The sequence below is a fragment of the Rhinolophus hipposideros genome (assembly GCF_964194185.1).
Source record: "Rhinolophus hipposideros genome assembly, chromosome: 22".
NCBI lineage: Eukaryota > Metazoa > Chordata > Mammalia > Chiroptera > Rhinolophidae > Rhinolophus > Rhinolophus hipposideros.
The window spans coordinates 23,068,789-23,081,744 of record NC_138068.1 but is presented as its reverse complement, the minus strand read 5'-3'; the positions used below and the strand labels follow the sequence as shown (position 1 = coordinate 23,081,744).

General features: G+C 43.1%; 1 protein-coding gene across 1 annotated transcript; it reads right to left on the bottom strand.

Moving 5' to 3' along the window:
- Positions 1 to 10,089: 10,089 nt before the first annotated feature.
- Positions 10,090 to 11,304, bottom strand: ZCCHC3 (zinc finger CCHC-type containing 3; the record flags this gene model as incomplete). The annotated part of the gene is made up of 1 exon (XM_081033774.1): positions 10,090 to 11,304. The coding sequence occupies one exon, from the start codon at positions 11,302 to 11,304 to the stop codon at positions 10,090 to 10,092; it is 1,215 nt and encodes a 404-aa protein (XP_080889900.1).
- Between the last annotated feature and the right edge of the window lie 1,652 nt (positions 11,305 to 12,956).

The following is a 12,956-nucleotide window of genomic DNA, read 5'->3' as shown; positions in this document are numbered from 1 at the left end:
AAACTTCCTTAACCTGGTGAGGAAAATATTAATAGATATACAAGTCCAGGAAGTGCAGAGAGTCCTAAACAAGATGAACCCAAATAGGCCAACACAAGACACATCATAATAAAATGCCAACGTTTAAAGAGAAAGAGAGAATCTTAAAAGCAGCAAGAGAAAGGCAGTTAGTTACTTACAAGGGAGCTCCCATAAGACTGTCAGATGATTTTGCAACAAGAACTTTGCAGGCCAGAAGGGATTGGAACGAAATATTCAAAATGATGAAAAGCAAGGGCCTACAACCAAGACTACTCTACCCATCAAGGCTATAATTTAAAATTGAAGGAGAGATAAAGACCTTCCCAGACAAGAAAAAACAAAAGGAATGCATCACCACCATACTAGCAATACAAGAAATGTTAAAGGGACTTCTTTAAGAAGAAGGGGGGAAGAAAAAATATAAATAGGAATAATAAAAATGGCAATACAATAACTATGTACCGATCAATAATCACTTTAAATATAAATGGATTAAAAGCCCCAATCAAAAGACAGGATAGCTGAATGAATAAGAAAACAAGACCCATACATATGCTGTCTATAAGAGACCCACTTCAGATCAAAAAACACACACAGACTGAAAGTAAAGGGTTGGAAAAAGATATTTCATGCAAATGGAAATGAAAAAAAGCTAGGATAGCAATACTCATATCAGACAAAATAGACTTTAAAACAAAGGCTATAAGAGACAAATAAGGACACTTCATATTGATAAAGGGATCAATCCAACAAGAGAACATAACCCCTGTAAATATTTATGCACCCAACATAGGAGCACCTGAATACATGAAGCAAATATTAACCAACATAAAGGGAGAGATTGACAGTAATACAGTTATAGTAAGGGACTTTAACACCCCATTGACATTAAGGGATAGATCTTCCAGACAAAATCAACAAGGAAACAACGTCTTTAAATGACATATTAGAGCAGATGGATTTAATTGATATTTTAAGAGCATTTCACCTCAAAGCAGCAGAAAGTACATTCTTTTCAGGTGCACATAGAACATTTTCCAACAAAGACCACGTGTTAGGCCACAAAACAAGTCTCAATAAATTTAAGATGGAAATCATATCAAGCATCTTTGACCACAATGGCATGAAACTAGAAATCAATTACAAGAGAAAAACTGAAAAACACACGTGGAGGCTAAATAACATACTACTAAACAATGAATGGGTTAACAATGGGATCAAGGAAGAAATTAAAAGATACCTTGAGATAAATGAAAATGAGAACACAATGACCCAAAATCTATGGGACACCGAGAAAGCAGTCCTAAGAGGGAAATTCATTGCAATACAGGTCTACCTCAAGAAACAAGAAAAACCTCAAATAAACAATCTAACCTTACACCTAAAGGAACTAGAAAAAGAACAGTAAACAAAATCCATAGTGAGTAGAAGGAAGGAAATAATAACAATCAGAATAGAAATAAATGAAATAGAGTCTAAAAAAAAAAAACCCAGACATTTTCCATTTCCATGGAAGACTGAGGACTGCCTTTCTCTAGCTGGAGGTGAAATGCTGAGGAAATTTCACTAGAACAGAGCAGAGCAAAGTAGGCAGAGCAGGGCAGGGCGGAGTGGAGCAGACTAGAGTGGAGCAGAGTAGGCAAAGGAGAGCAGAGCAGAGCTGTTTTAGTTGGAGAGGAGCCTCGCCCCGGGGCCGCCTCAAAGCCTTGCTGTGCTGTGCTGTCTCTTAATTGAGCTATAACACTACTGAGCTGTTCTCACAGCCATACTGTATCACAATTGAGCTGTTTGCTTTAAAGTTTCCTTCTTCACTGCACCCCAAATTGGGGATTCCCATTGGCATTGAATTGGCACCAATGATCAACCATCTGTGGATAGTATCAAAGCATCCTGGGTTGGCGATGGCATTCCTGTGGAGGTTGTCCAACCTCTGTGGATTGGGGTGGCTGACCATGGGAAGAGGAAACTGCTTCCCTTGGTGTGTGAACACGCACACATGGGATCAGGAGTTGGAGATCAGGGACATGTATGAGGGTCTGTGCTCTCCAGGAGAGTATCCAGTTTAGAGGGAAAGGATATTAAATAGTAAATAAAAGCCACCATGATAAGACAAGAGAGAGAAACTATGGAGAAATTAAAAAGTTTTATACTTTAGTAGTTTTAATAACACTTTTTCCACTTGCTTTTTGAATGAGGGCCCTGCTTTCTTCATATTTCAGTGGACCCCACAATTTACATAGCCAGCCCTGCCCTGAGATATGTCTATAGGTTTGGGGTTAGGGGGACAAGGACAATTTTTACATGTGTATCATAGTATTAATTGCCCAGTATAACTTTCTACTGGGCAATTCTCTCAAGTCAACTACCCATTGGAGGAGGGGGAACCTTTATTATTTTTCTTTTGTGAAAATTTATATTAATATATTATACTTCACTAAAATGGCTTATTTGAAAAATGCTTCTAAACCAATATATAGCAACAAATTCAAGGTTCTAAAACTTCTTAGTCATATTTTCTCATTGTGTGTTCCAAGAAAAGTTTTAGCCTTAAGAAGTGTACACACACAAAAAAAATACTCTAATTATTCTTTATTCAGAATAATCAGTCTTTAACATGCTAATGAGCTTTGTGATTCTCCAAAAGGGAGACAGTCTCAGAAGAAAAAAAAAAAAAATCAATGAAACCAAGGGCTGGTTCTTTGAAAAGATAAACGAAATTCTTAAACCTTTAACCAGACTCATAAAGAAAAAAAAGACAGCAGACCTAAATAAATAAAATCAGAAACGAAAAAGGTAAAGTGACAACTAATACCACAGAAACACAAAGGATTATAAGACAATACTATGAACAATTATATGCCAAAAATATTACAATCTGGAAGACATGGATAAATTCATAGAAACATACAATCTTCCAAGGCTGAATCAAGAAGAAACAGAAAATCTGAACAAACCAATTACTACTAATGAAATTGAATCAATAATCAAAAAACTCCCAACAAGGAAAAGTCTTTGACCAGATGGCTTCATAGGTGAATTTAACCAAACATTCAAAGAATTAACACCTATCCTTCTCATGCTATTCCAAAAAATTCAAGAGGATGGAAAGCTCCCAACCTCATCTTACAAGGCCATCATTACCCTGATTCCAAAGCCAAAGACATTACAAAAAAAGAAAATTATAGACTAATATCCCTGGTGAACATAGATGCAAAAATCCTCAATAAAATATTAGCAAACTGAATTCAGCAATACATGAAAAAGATCATACATCACAGTTAAGTGGGATTTATTGTGGGGATGCAAGGTTGGTTCAATATCTGCAAATCAATTAACGTGATATACCACATAAACAAAATGAAAAATAAAAATCATATGATCATATGAATAGATGCAGAAAAAGCATTTGACAAAATCCAGCATCCATTTATAATAAAAACTCTCAGCAAAGTGGGAATAGAGGGAACATACCTCACCATAATAAAGGCCATACATGACAAACCCACAGGTGACATTATACTAACTGATGAATAGCTAACAGTGTTTTCCTTAAGATTAGGAACAAGACAGGCATGTTCACTTTCACCACTTTTGTTCAACATAGTATTGGAAGTCCTGGCCATAGCAATCAGACAAGAAAAAGAAATAAAAGGCATCTAAATTGGAAAGGAAGAAGTAAAACTGTTATTATTTGCAGATGATATGATACTATTAGGTTGGTGCAAAATTAATTGTGGCTTTTGCAATTATTTTTAACCTTTTAAACCACAATGACTTTTGCACCAACCTAGTATATAAAGAGAACCCAAAAGATTCCACCAAAAAACTATTAGAACTGACAAATGAATTCAGTAAAGTAGCAGGATACAAAATTAATATTCAGAAGTTAATTGCATTTTTATACACCAATAATGAAATACCAGAAAGCGAAATTAAGAAAACAATCCAATTTACAATTGCATCAAAAAAAAAATACCTAGGAATAAATTTCACCAAGGAGGTAAAAGACCTGTACTCAGAAAATTATAAGACATTGAAGAAATTGAAGAAGATACAAATAAATGGAAGCATATACCACATTCATGGATAGGAAGAACTGACGTCGTTAAAATGTCCATACTACCCAAAGCAATCTATAGATTTACTGCAATCCCTATCAAAACACCAATGGCACTTTACACAGAATTAGTACAAATAATCCTAAAATTTACATGGAACCACAAAAGATCCTGAGTAGCCATAGCAATCTTGAGAAAAAAGAACAAAGTTGGAGGTATCACAATACCTGGTATCAAACTATACTGCAAGGCTATAGTAGGAATAAAAACAGACACATAAATCAATGGAACAGAATAGAGAGTCCAGAAATAGGCAAGAATATACAATGGGGTAAAGACAGTCTACTCAATAAATGGTGAAGAGAGAGAAAGAAAGGAAGGAAGGAAGGAAGGAAGGAAGGAAGGAAGGAAGGAAGGAAGGAAGGAAGGAAGGAAAGAAGGAAGGAAAGAAGGAAGGAAAAGAAGGAAGGTAGGAAGAAACCAGACCACCTTCTTACACCATATACAAGAATAAACTAAAAATGGATTAAAGATTTAAATGTAAGACCTAAAACCATAAATTTCCTAGAAGAAAACACAGGCAGTAAACTCTATGACATTAACCTTCGTAATATTTTTTTTCTGATAGATCTCCTCAGGCAAGGGGGAAAAAAGAAAAAATAAACAAATGGAACTACATCAAACTAAAAAGTTTTTACACAGCAAAGGAAACCATAAAAAAAAAAAAAAGACAATCTACTAAATGGGAGAAGATATTCACCAATCGTATATCCAATAAGGGGTTAATATCTAAAACTTACACAACTCAACACCAAACAAACAAACAAACAAACAAAACCTCTAACAACCCAATTAAAAAATGGGCAGAGACCCTGAACAGACATTTCTCCAAAGAGGACATATAGATGGCCAATAGACACATGAAAAGATGCTCAATGTCACTAATCATCAGAGAAATGCAAATTAAAACCACAACGAGGTATCACTTCACACCTGTCTGAATGGCTATCATCAATAAATCAACAAACAAGTGTTGGTGAGGATGTGGAGAAAAGGGAACCCTTGTGCATTGTTGGTGGGATTGCAATTGGTGCAGCCACTATGGAAAACAGTAAGTGGATTCCTTAACAAATTAAAAGTAGAACTATCTTATGATCTAGCAATTCTACTTCTTGGTATTTATCTGAAGAAATCCAAAACACTAATTCAAAAAGATATATGTATCCCTATGTTCACTGCAGATTTATTTACAACAGCCAAGAAATGGAAGCAACCTAAATGCCCATCAATAGACAACCGAATAAAGAAGATGTGATACACACAAACACACACACACACACACACACACACACACACACACACAGGAACATTACTCAGCCATAAAAAGAATGAAATCTTACCATTTGTCACAATGTGGATGTATGTGGAAGGTATGCTAAATGACATAGGCGAAACAGAGAAAGACAAATACCATATGATCTCACTTATGTGTATAATCTAAAGAACAAAATAAACAGACAAACAAAACAGACTCATAGATACAGAGAACAAACTGATGGTTACTGGACGGGAGGGGGCTTGGGGGGAATGGGTGAAAAAGGGGAAGGGATTAAGAAGTACAAATTGGTAGTTATGAAATAGTCAAGGGTATGTAAAGTATAGTGTAGGGAATATAGTCAATAATACTGTAATAATTATGTATAGTACCAGGTGGGTACTATACTAATGGGGGGAATCACTTCGTAAGTTACATAAATGCTGTACATCTGAATGCTGTACACATGAAACTAATATAATATTGAATGTCAACTGTAATTGAAAATTTAAAAAAATAAGAAAAATAAGGAAAAAGTCACTTCCTTGCTTAATAATCTTTCAATGAAATGGCTCCTCATCATTCTTAGATTGAATTTCTAAACATGGCTGACCAGACGCCCAGATCTCCAGCATTATTTCATACCATCATCTCCCTCCCCCTTTCTATTGTAGCCACACTGGCTGGACTGGATATTATAGCCACATTGGCAAATAGTATCCATTCCCACTCTGTGTATGTATCTTCCTGTGCTGGAAATTTAAAACATTTCCTGACCCCCTTGCAGTTAGGGCTCCAGCAATAGATGCACTTGAATGAGATTTGGAAGGTGGAAGTAAGGCAGAGATCGAATGGTTTTGGCAATATTTGCTGTTAAGATTGTGGAGTCACTAGCATATGGTCTCGTGCTTCAAGGACACGACATTTCACTGTCTTGGCAATAGTACTGGCGGTGGCTTTCTGATCTCAGCATCCAGTCCTTGGGTGGCAGCTTTAGCAATGTGTCCTCAAACTCAACCTTTCCAGTGATGACCTGGCTCCTTTCTGACTATGAGAGATGTAGTAGCTCCCCTAGCAGGTCAGTTCTGTGGTGTTCCAGGAGTCATTCCTAGTATCATCACTTTTTTCAGTACCTAGAGTCTTTCAGTCTCTAATTCTGGAATGCTACACTGGACTTCCTGTGATTTCTAGAATTGGCCAGACAGCCTCCCACTAAAAGGTTGTTATACTTGTAACACCCTGCCACTCCCTCATCCCCAAACCCATTGCTCAATTAACTCCTTATATATCCTTTCTAACTCAGTTCCAACATGTTCTCTGGGATGTTACCTGATTCCTAAGACCAGATCAGTTTCCTTTGTTAAACAAGATATCATTGTATGTTTCTTTCTTTCTTTCTTTTTTTTTTTAAGGAGGGCACAGCTCACAGTGGCTCATGCAGGGATTGAACCAGCAACCTTGGTGTTATCAGCACCAAGCTCTAACCAACTGAGCTAACCAGCCACCCCATTGTATGTTTCTTCTAATGCATGATCACACTGTGTAATTATGTGCACACTTGTGTGATCCTAGAACGTGAGCCCCAGGGACTTGACTATTTTGCTGCATTCCATTGCTTAGAGTTGGTGCTTAACACACATGTGAATGAATAAATGGAATGGAGGTGGTCAGACTGGAGGGCGTTAGGACAAAATCACGCCTCTTAACACTGACAAGCCCTGTGTCACCTCCTGTTGGCCTTTGTCCAACTACATCTTCCTTTGACTTTCCAGCCAGCCTGAACATGCTGTGTCCCTGGTCTCTGCACAGGCTGTTTCTACTGCTTGGAAATCTCTTTCCTCTTCAGCTGGCTCTTATTCATCTTGCAAGTTCAATCAAGACATCATCATGTCTTCCAGACCTGTACTTTAGACAATTCTGTACTGTTTTTTTGAGAGTATTTAAAATACTTAGTATTATTTTACAACTTGCTTGTTACTTATCCATCTGCAAGTGCACTGAGCGCCTAGCACAGGGCCCTTGCTATTAGGTGAAAGCTGAATGAATGAATGTCAGCTAGTCCACCAGCCTCAGTCTGGGGATCTCAGCACACTCCCCAGGAACCCATGAACAGTGAGGAATTGTAATTCCGGGGCTGCTAAAATCAGGAGAGGAAGCTGGGGGAGGTCCGTTAAGCTCCAAACCAGTGGCTCTATCCCCAGACTGCCAGGCAGCAAGCCCTGGAGCAGATTCTGTGGGGGATGGGTAGAGAAACAGTTTCCTCCTCAGCTCTCTCCAGGAGAGTTGCGGGGGAGGGGTAGAGAGAAGGAAGATTCCTTCCTTGGAGGCTCCTTGGCACAGTGCCTGCTAGAAGGAAGGGGGTGGGGAGTATGATGAATGCAGGCTTTCTCCCCGCCCTTGGCCTCCAGCCAGGCAAGGGAGGAAACCCAAGGCTCAGAAGGGAAAGAGATGAGGGGGAGGGAGAGGACAGGAGGGATGGAGGAGGGTAGGGTCTGTTTGCTTTGGGATACTGGAAGGAGAGAAGCTGAGCTGGCTCTGAAAGGAAGGGTTCCCAAGAGCAAACCAGGCCCTAACTATACCAGATCAGCTCTGGAAATATCTTCAAATCACTGACTCAGAGAATCAATATGCTGGTAACTTTCTTAAGATCAGATCATCTTAACATTTCAGAGCTGGAAAATTCTTCAGAGGGTTGTGTGTGGGGGGTGGGGTGTGAGAAGTGGTTCTCCAGGGCTAGCTTGAAGGAGCCTTAGCTCTCGGGAAGTTTCCTGGACTCGTTCTCTCCTCCTCATAGTGGGAAGAGATGGCATTTTTTAAAAAGCCCATGAATACTTTGCATCCAGTTCCAGACATTTACAGTAAGAGGATGACGCTGACATATTCTGTCTTGCCCATTGGTTAGTAATCTCCTGAGGACAGAGTCCTTCTCACTCATCTTAGTACCACTCTGACCCGGCTGCCCATCAGAATTGCTTGGAGATGCTTACTAAAAATGTTTTCACGCGCTCCAGTGATTCTGATTCCTTGGAACTGAGTTAAGGGCTTAGAACTTGAGTTTTAACAGTATGCTAAGTAATCAGCACTGGGTTTAGGGAACAACTCCAAAGGGCCTGGCACAACAGAGCAGTGCTAAGTGTTGCCTGCAGGAGCTGGAACTGGATTCTCAGGGTAAACAAATGGCGTCCAGGAAGTATGGATTGAAGTAAGGTTTCTGTACCCATGCACCTAACAGTTTGAAAGGAAATAGTGCAGCAGTGTTAGCAATACAAAAGATAAATATTTATTTAGAACAAAATTTTTAACAATGGATTTTACATTCTAAGCCACAAGGAAATAGCAAAACATAATGCAAAGGGAAGACAAAAACTAAAAGTAGTGTATTCTTTTCTACTTTAACTTGTTAACACGTAGTTGACCCAATGTCCTCTCGCTTGGACTATTTCACAAGTACATTTTAGAGTTAACAACTCACTTATAATTCTGGGTTAAAATCGTCTTCTGAGAGTTAGGAGGTTTGCAGATGAGCTTCATTAGCTGCTTCTCTGGGGTTTCCAGCTATTGAGGCTCAGGTGCAAATGTAAACCTTTGTAGGTTTCCTTACACAGGAGCACCGCCAATTCTCACTGGTGGCAATGAATGAGGAAGGGTAAGGCCCCAAAGGACCAGGCACACCTTAATCCAGATATAGTACCCCAGGGAGCAATGAGTGCACCCTGGATTATGTTTCTTTGTCCCTTCGCTATCTCCCAAGAATTCAGAGGCCCCTGCTAAATCTTCTCTTTCTGCTTCCTCCCCCAGATGATTTCTTAGCATTTCTCTGGGCTCATTATTCTGGAGAGATCAGACTTCTTGGGCCCTCAAGTATTGAGGAAATTGTTGTGAAGTGTGAGAGGTAGTGGAATGAGCACCGGGTTTGGGGTCAGGGAACTCTACCTTAGGCTAGCTCTGGCACCAGACGGCTATGTAATTTTAACCCAGTCACTTAACCTCTCTGGGCCTGTTTCACTCTTGGAAAACCAGGGGACTGGTCGAAACCAATTTCTGCATCCTTTCCAATAGGAAAATTCCAGATTCTATGAAAAATGGCTTCTGAGCCACTGAAAGAGCTATCACAAAGTCCATGTGTTTTAATGCCTAAGACAGGCCCTTGGCCACCATTCAGAGCTTATTGATTCAGATTACATACACTTCTAACAACACTGGTTTTACAAATTCTCAGACCACATAGATTAGAAGCAGCAAATTAAAAAAGCCACAGTCAACAATGTTCTTAAGTCAACAAAACACTGATGGAGTGCCTATCAGGTGTTGGGCCCCCGTACCTAGTGCTGGGGCATAAAGGTGAGCAAGGCAGCCCGAGGCAGCTTAAAAGGGTGAAAACTCGAGAAGACAAGGCGAGGGGAGTAACAAATACACACACAAAAGTCCCCCAATACAGAAAACAAACAAACAATCCAAACGGGACGGGAGACACATCTCCACACTACTGTCGTGGTAGTCGTTACTGATGAGAGTCACCAACTCAGAAAAGGCTGAAATGGAGTAGACTCGGTTTAAGAAGGCAGAGAGAAATGTCTCTTGTAGGTTTAGAAAGATCTCCTTCAGACGCGATTTTAAAAAAGGTTTCAAAAAAAAGTTTTGGCACTTAAGAGGGGTAAGCTGGCTCTGTGTTCACCCTGGCAGGCCGGCGGGCGCTCAGTGGCCGGCCACGCCGGTTAGCTGAGCCGCCACGGAATTGTGAACTGCTTTGGGACACTGGGCAAAGGCGTGTCCCCGCTTTCCACAGAGGTTGCACACGATGCCTTTCCGGCAGTAAGGGCTCAGGTGCCCCTCCTCACCGCACCTGAAGCACCTGTCCTGCGTGCAGCTGCCGCTCATGTGGGTCCGGGAACCGCATTTAAAGCACGTCTTGGGCTGCCCCTTGTACCAGCTGTAGCCCCGCTCGGCCCCCAGAAAGAAGGCTCCGGGCAGGTGCCTGACCCCGCCCTCCCCCTGGCGCAGCTCGATCTCGCACTTGTACTCCCCGGTCCAGATCCCAAACCTGTCGGTCACTTTCACGGGGACGGCCAGCACATCGCAGTGGCGCTTGAGCCAGGTGACGATGTCCTCCACGTCCACGGTCTCGTTCCGGAAGAGGATGAAGAGCGTCTTCAGGCTGGACTTGCTCCGCCCCAGCACCACGAAGTTCTCCCAGCAGTCTTCCTGCTCGCGCTTCTCCTCGTAGACGCGCAGGAACAGGGCCAGTTTCTCCGCCGAGCGGAAGCTCACGTCGAACTCCCGGCTGCCGGGGATCTGGATGACCGCGTAGATGTCGCTGGGGTCCATGCCGATGGAGCGCAGGATGAGCGCGCCCACCACGAAGTCCCGGGTCGGGCAGGCGCCCTCGTCTCCCTGGAAACAGATGCGCACGAGGAAGCGGCCCTTGCCCGGGCCGGCCGCTGGGCTCACCGACGCCCCCGGTTCATCCTGGGGGGGCAGCTCTGCCTCGTCCTCGGCTGCGCCGGACCTGGCGGGGGACGCCATGGCCGCCGTCTCGGCCTTCTTTCTTTTGCCCGCCTCCGCTGCGCCCTTCTTCTTGCGGGGGTCCGCCGCCTCGCCAGCCGGGTCTCTCCGGCGGCCCTTCGGGTCCCCGCGGCCCGCGGGGGGGAAGTCATTGAGGCCCGGCGCCGCCAGGCTCGCGGGGGCGCCCAGTGCGCCGCCCGCGCCGCTGCCGCTCTCCTCCTCCCGCCGCGGCGGCCGGGACTCGCGGAACTCGCCCTTCTTCTCGGCCAAGTTCTTCACCACCTGGGCCCAGCCCATCTTCTCGCGGCCGACCTCGGCCTCCTCGGCCCGGGCTGCTGGGCGCGTGGCCGGCAGGAGCTGCGGCCGCCCCCTCTTCCTTTCCTCCTCGGCGCCGCCGCCGGTGGCCATTTTACCTCCTTCCCAGCATCCTCCACTCACTCCCGCGGCCCGAGTGCGCCCATCGCGCGCGCCCGCCCGCCCGCCAGGGCGGTGGGGTTTGGGTGGGTTTCCCCCCACCCCACCCCCAGAAATTTGATGCTTCTCTCCCCCGCCCTGCCAAAAAATATTTACACGCAGCGCCCGGCGGCCAGAGTCGGCCGAGAACCCCCCGCTAACGGCCGGGCCGAGTTTCCGCCCGGGCTCGCTCCGGCCCCACCTCCTCGGCCCCGACGCGGGATGGGGGAGTTTGGAGCGCGTCCCTGTCCCTGGCGAGGGTTTGGCAGCCTTGGGCCTTGCTCTCGAGGATTTGGTATTTCGCAAGCGGTTCTCGATGATTTCATTGAAGCAGGGTTACTAAAGGCCCACAGCCCAAAGGCGGGACAGAGTTGAGAAGAGCTCGCCCATGTTTCTTTTTCATACCGTTTTTGTTAAAAACAAGAACAAAACTTAGCCCTCCTTCCTCCTAAAGTGCACCACAATGCATTTGTCCCCCAACGTTGCATCATGAACATTTTCAAACATTACAGAAAGTTGAGAGAATTTTAGTGAACATGTTCCCTTTAATTTTTTACTATTTCCGCTTTTTAGCATTCACATTTTACTATACCTTATCTCACCACACATCTATATCCATCAGTCCTTATTGTTATTTTTTGATGCATTTCTAAGGTCATTGCATTCTTTCTTAGAAAGTTCTCCATCGTACTTACGATGACAATTATAATATATTGAGGGCTTAAGTGCGCCGTACTGTTCTGAGCGCTCTGCAGGTTTTATCACATGGAATCTTCCCAAACAATGCTGTAATTACACATTTTACAGGACGCGTGGGTTTGGAGATGGGTTTAAATCATTTGGCCAAGTGACAGAGTTAATGGGCAGCCCCACATGTAAGTGGCTTATATTTATAAAACCGCTTTGCTTCTGCCATTGTGGTTCAAGGACTAGTTGCCTCAGACCCTCCAGGAAACCTCCTTAATACACAGATTCCTGGCTAAAATTAGTACTGGATAGAATCTCTATTCCTCCCTCATCTGTCTTAACTGATGCTTTGGAAGCAGTGATAAAATTTGGGTGGGTTTAATACCACGTTTTTTCAGCTTTGTTGTCTTTCAGCATATCTGTGCATTTCAGGGTGCTTCAGTGACCTTTTTGACTTTAGTGAAAGAAAAGGTGGACTGTGGAGTCAGGGCAACCTTAGTTTGAATCTGACTGCTTCAAATCTCAGCCTTGTCACATGGGGCCAATGGATTCAGTTTTCATAGCCTCAATTTGCTCATCTATAACAAAGGGATACTAATATCTACTCTCAGAGGACTAATGTGGGGTTCAAAGAGATAACCTGTGTTAAAGAGCTTGGTCCACGGTGGGTTCTCTAGATCGGTTACAGAATTGGTTAATTTAATGGCTCAACAATGCTATCAAGGAACAGGTTCCCTCCACTTTCCCCTCTACTCCAGTTAACTCCCCTCACAGTTCCACAATTCCGGGAATGTCACACAGGTATGACAGTATCTAGTTGCAGAAGAGGGAATGTTTTTCTGCAATGTCTTTTTTTTCTTTTTAAGTGTGATAAAAATCTTGCCCAAAAGTCTCTGAATAGACTTCTCACCCTGTCTCCT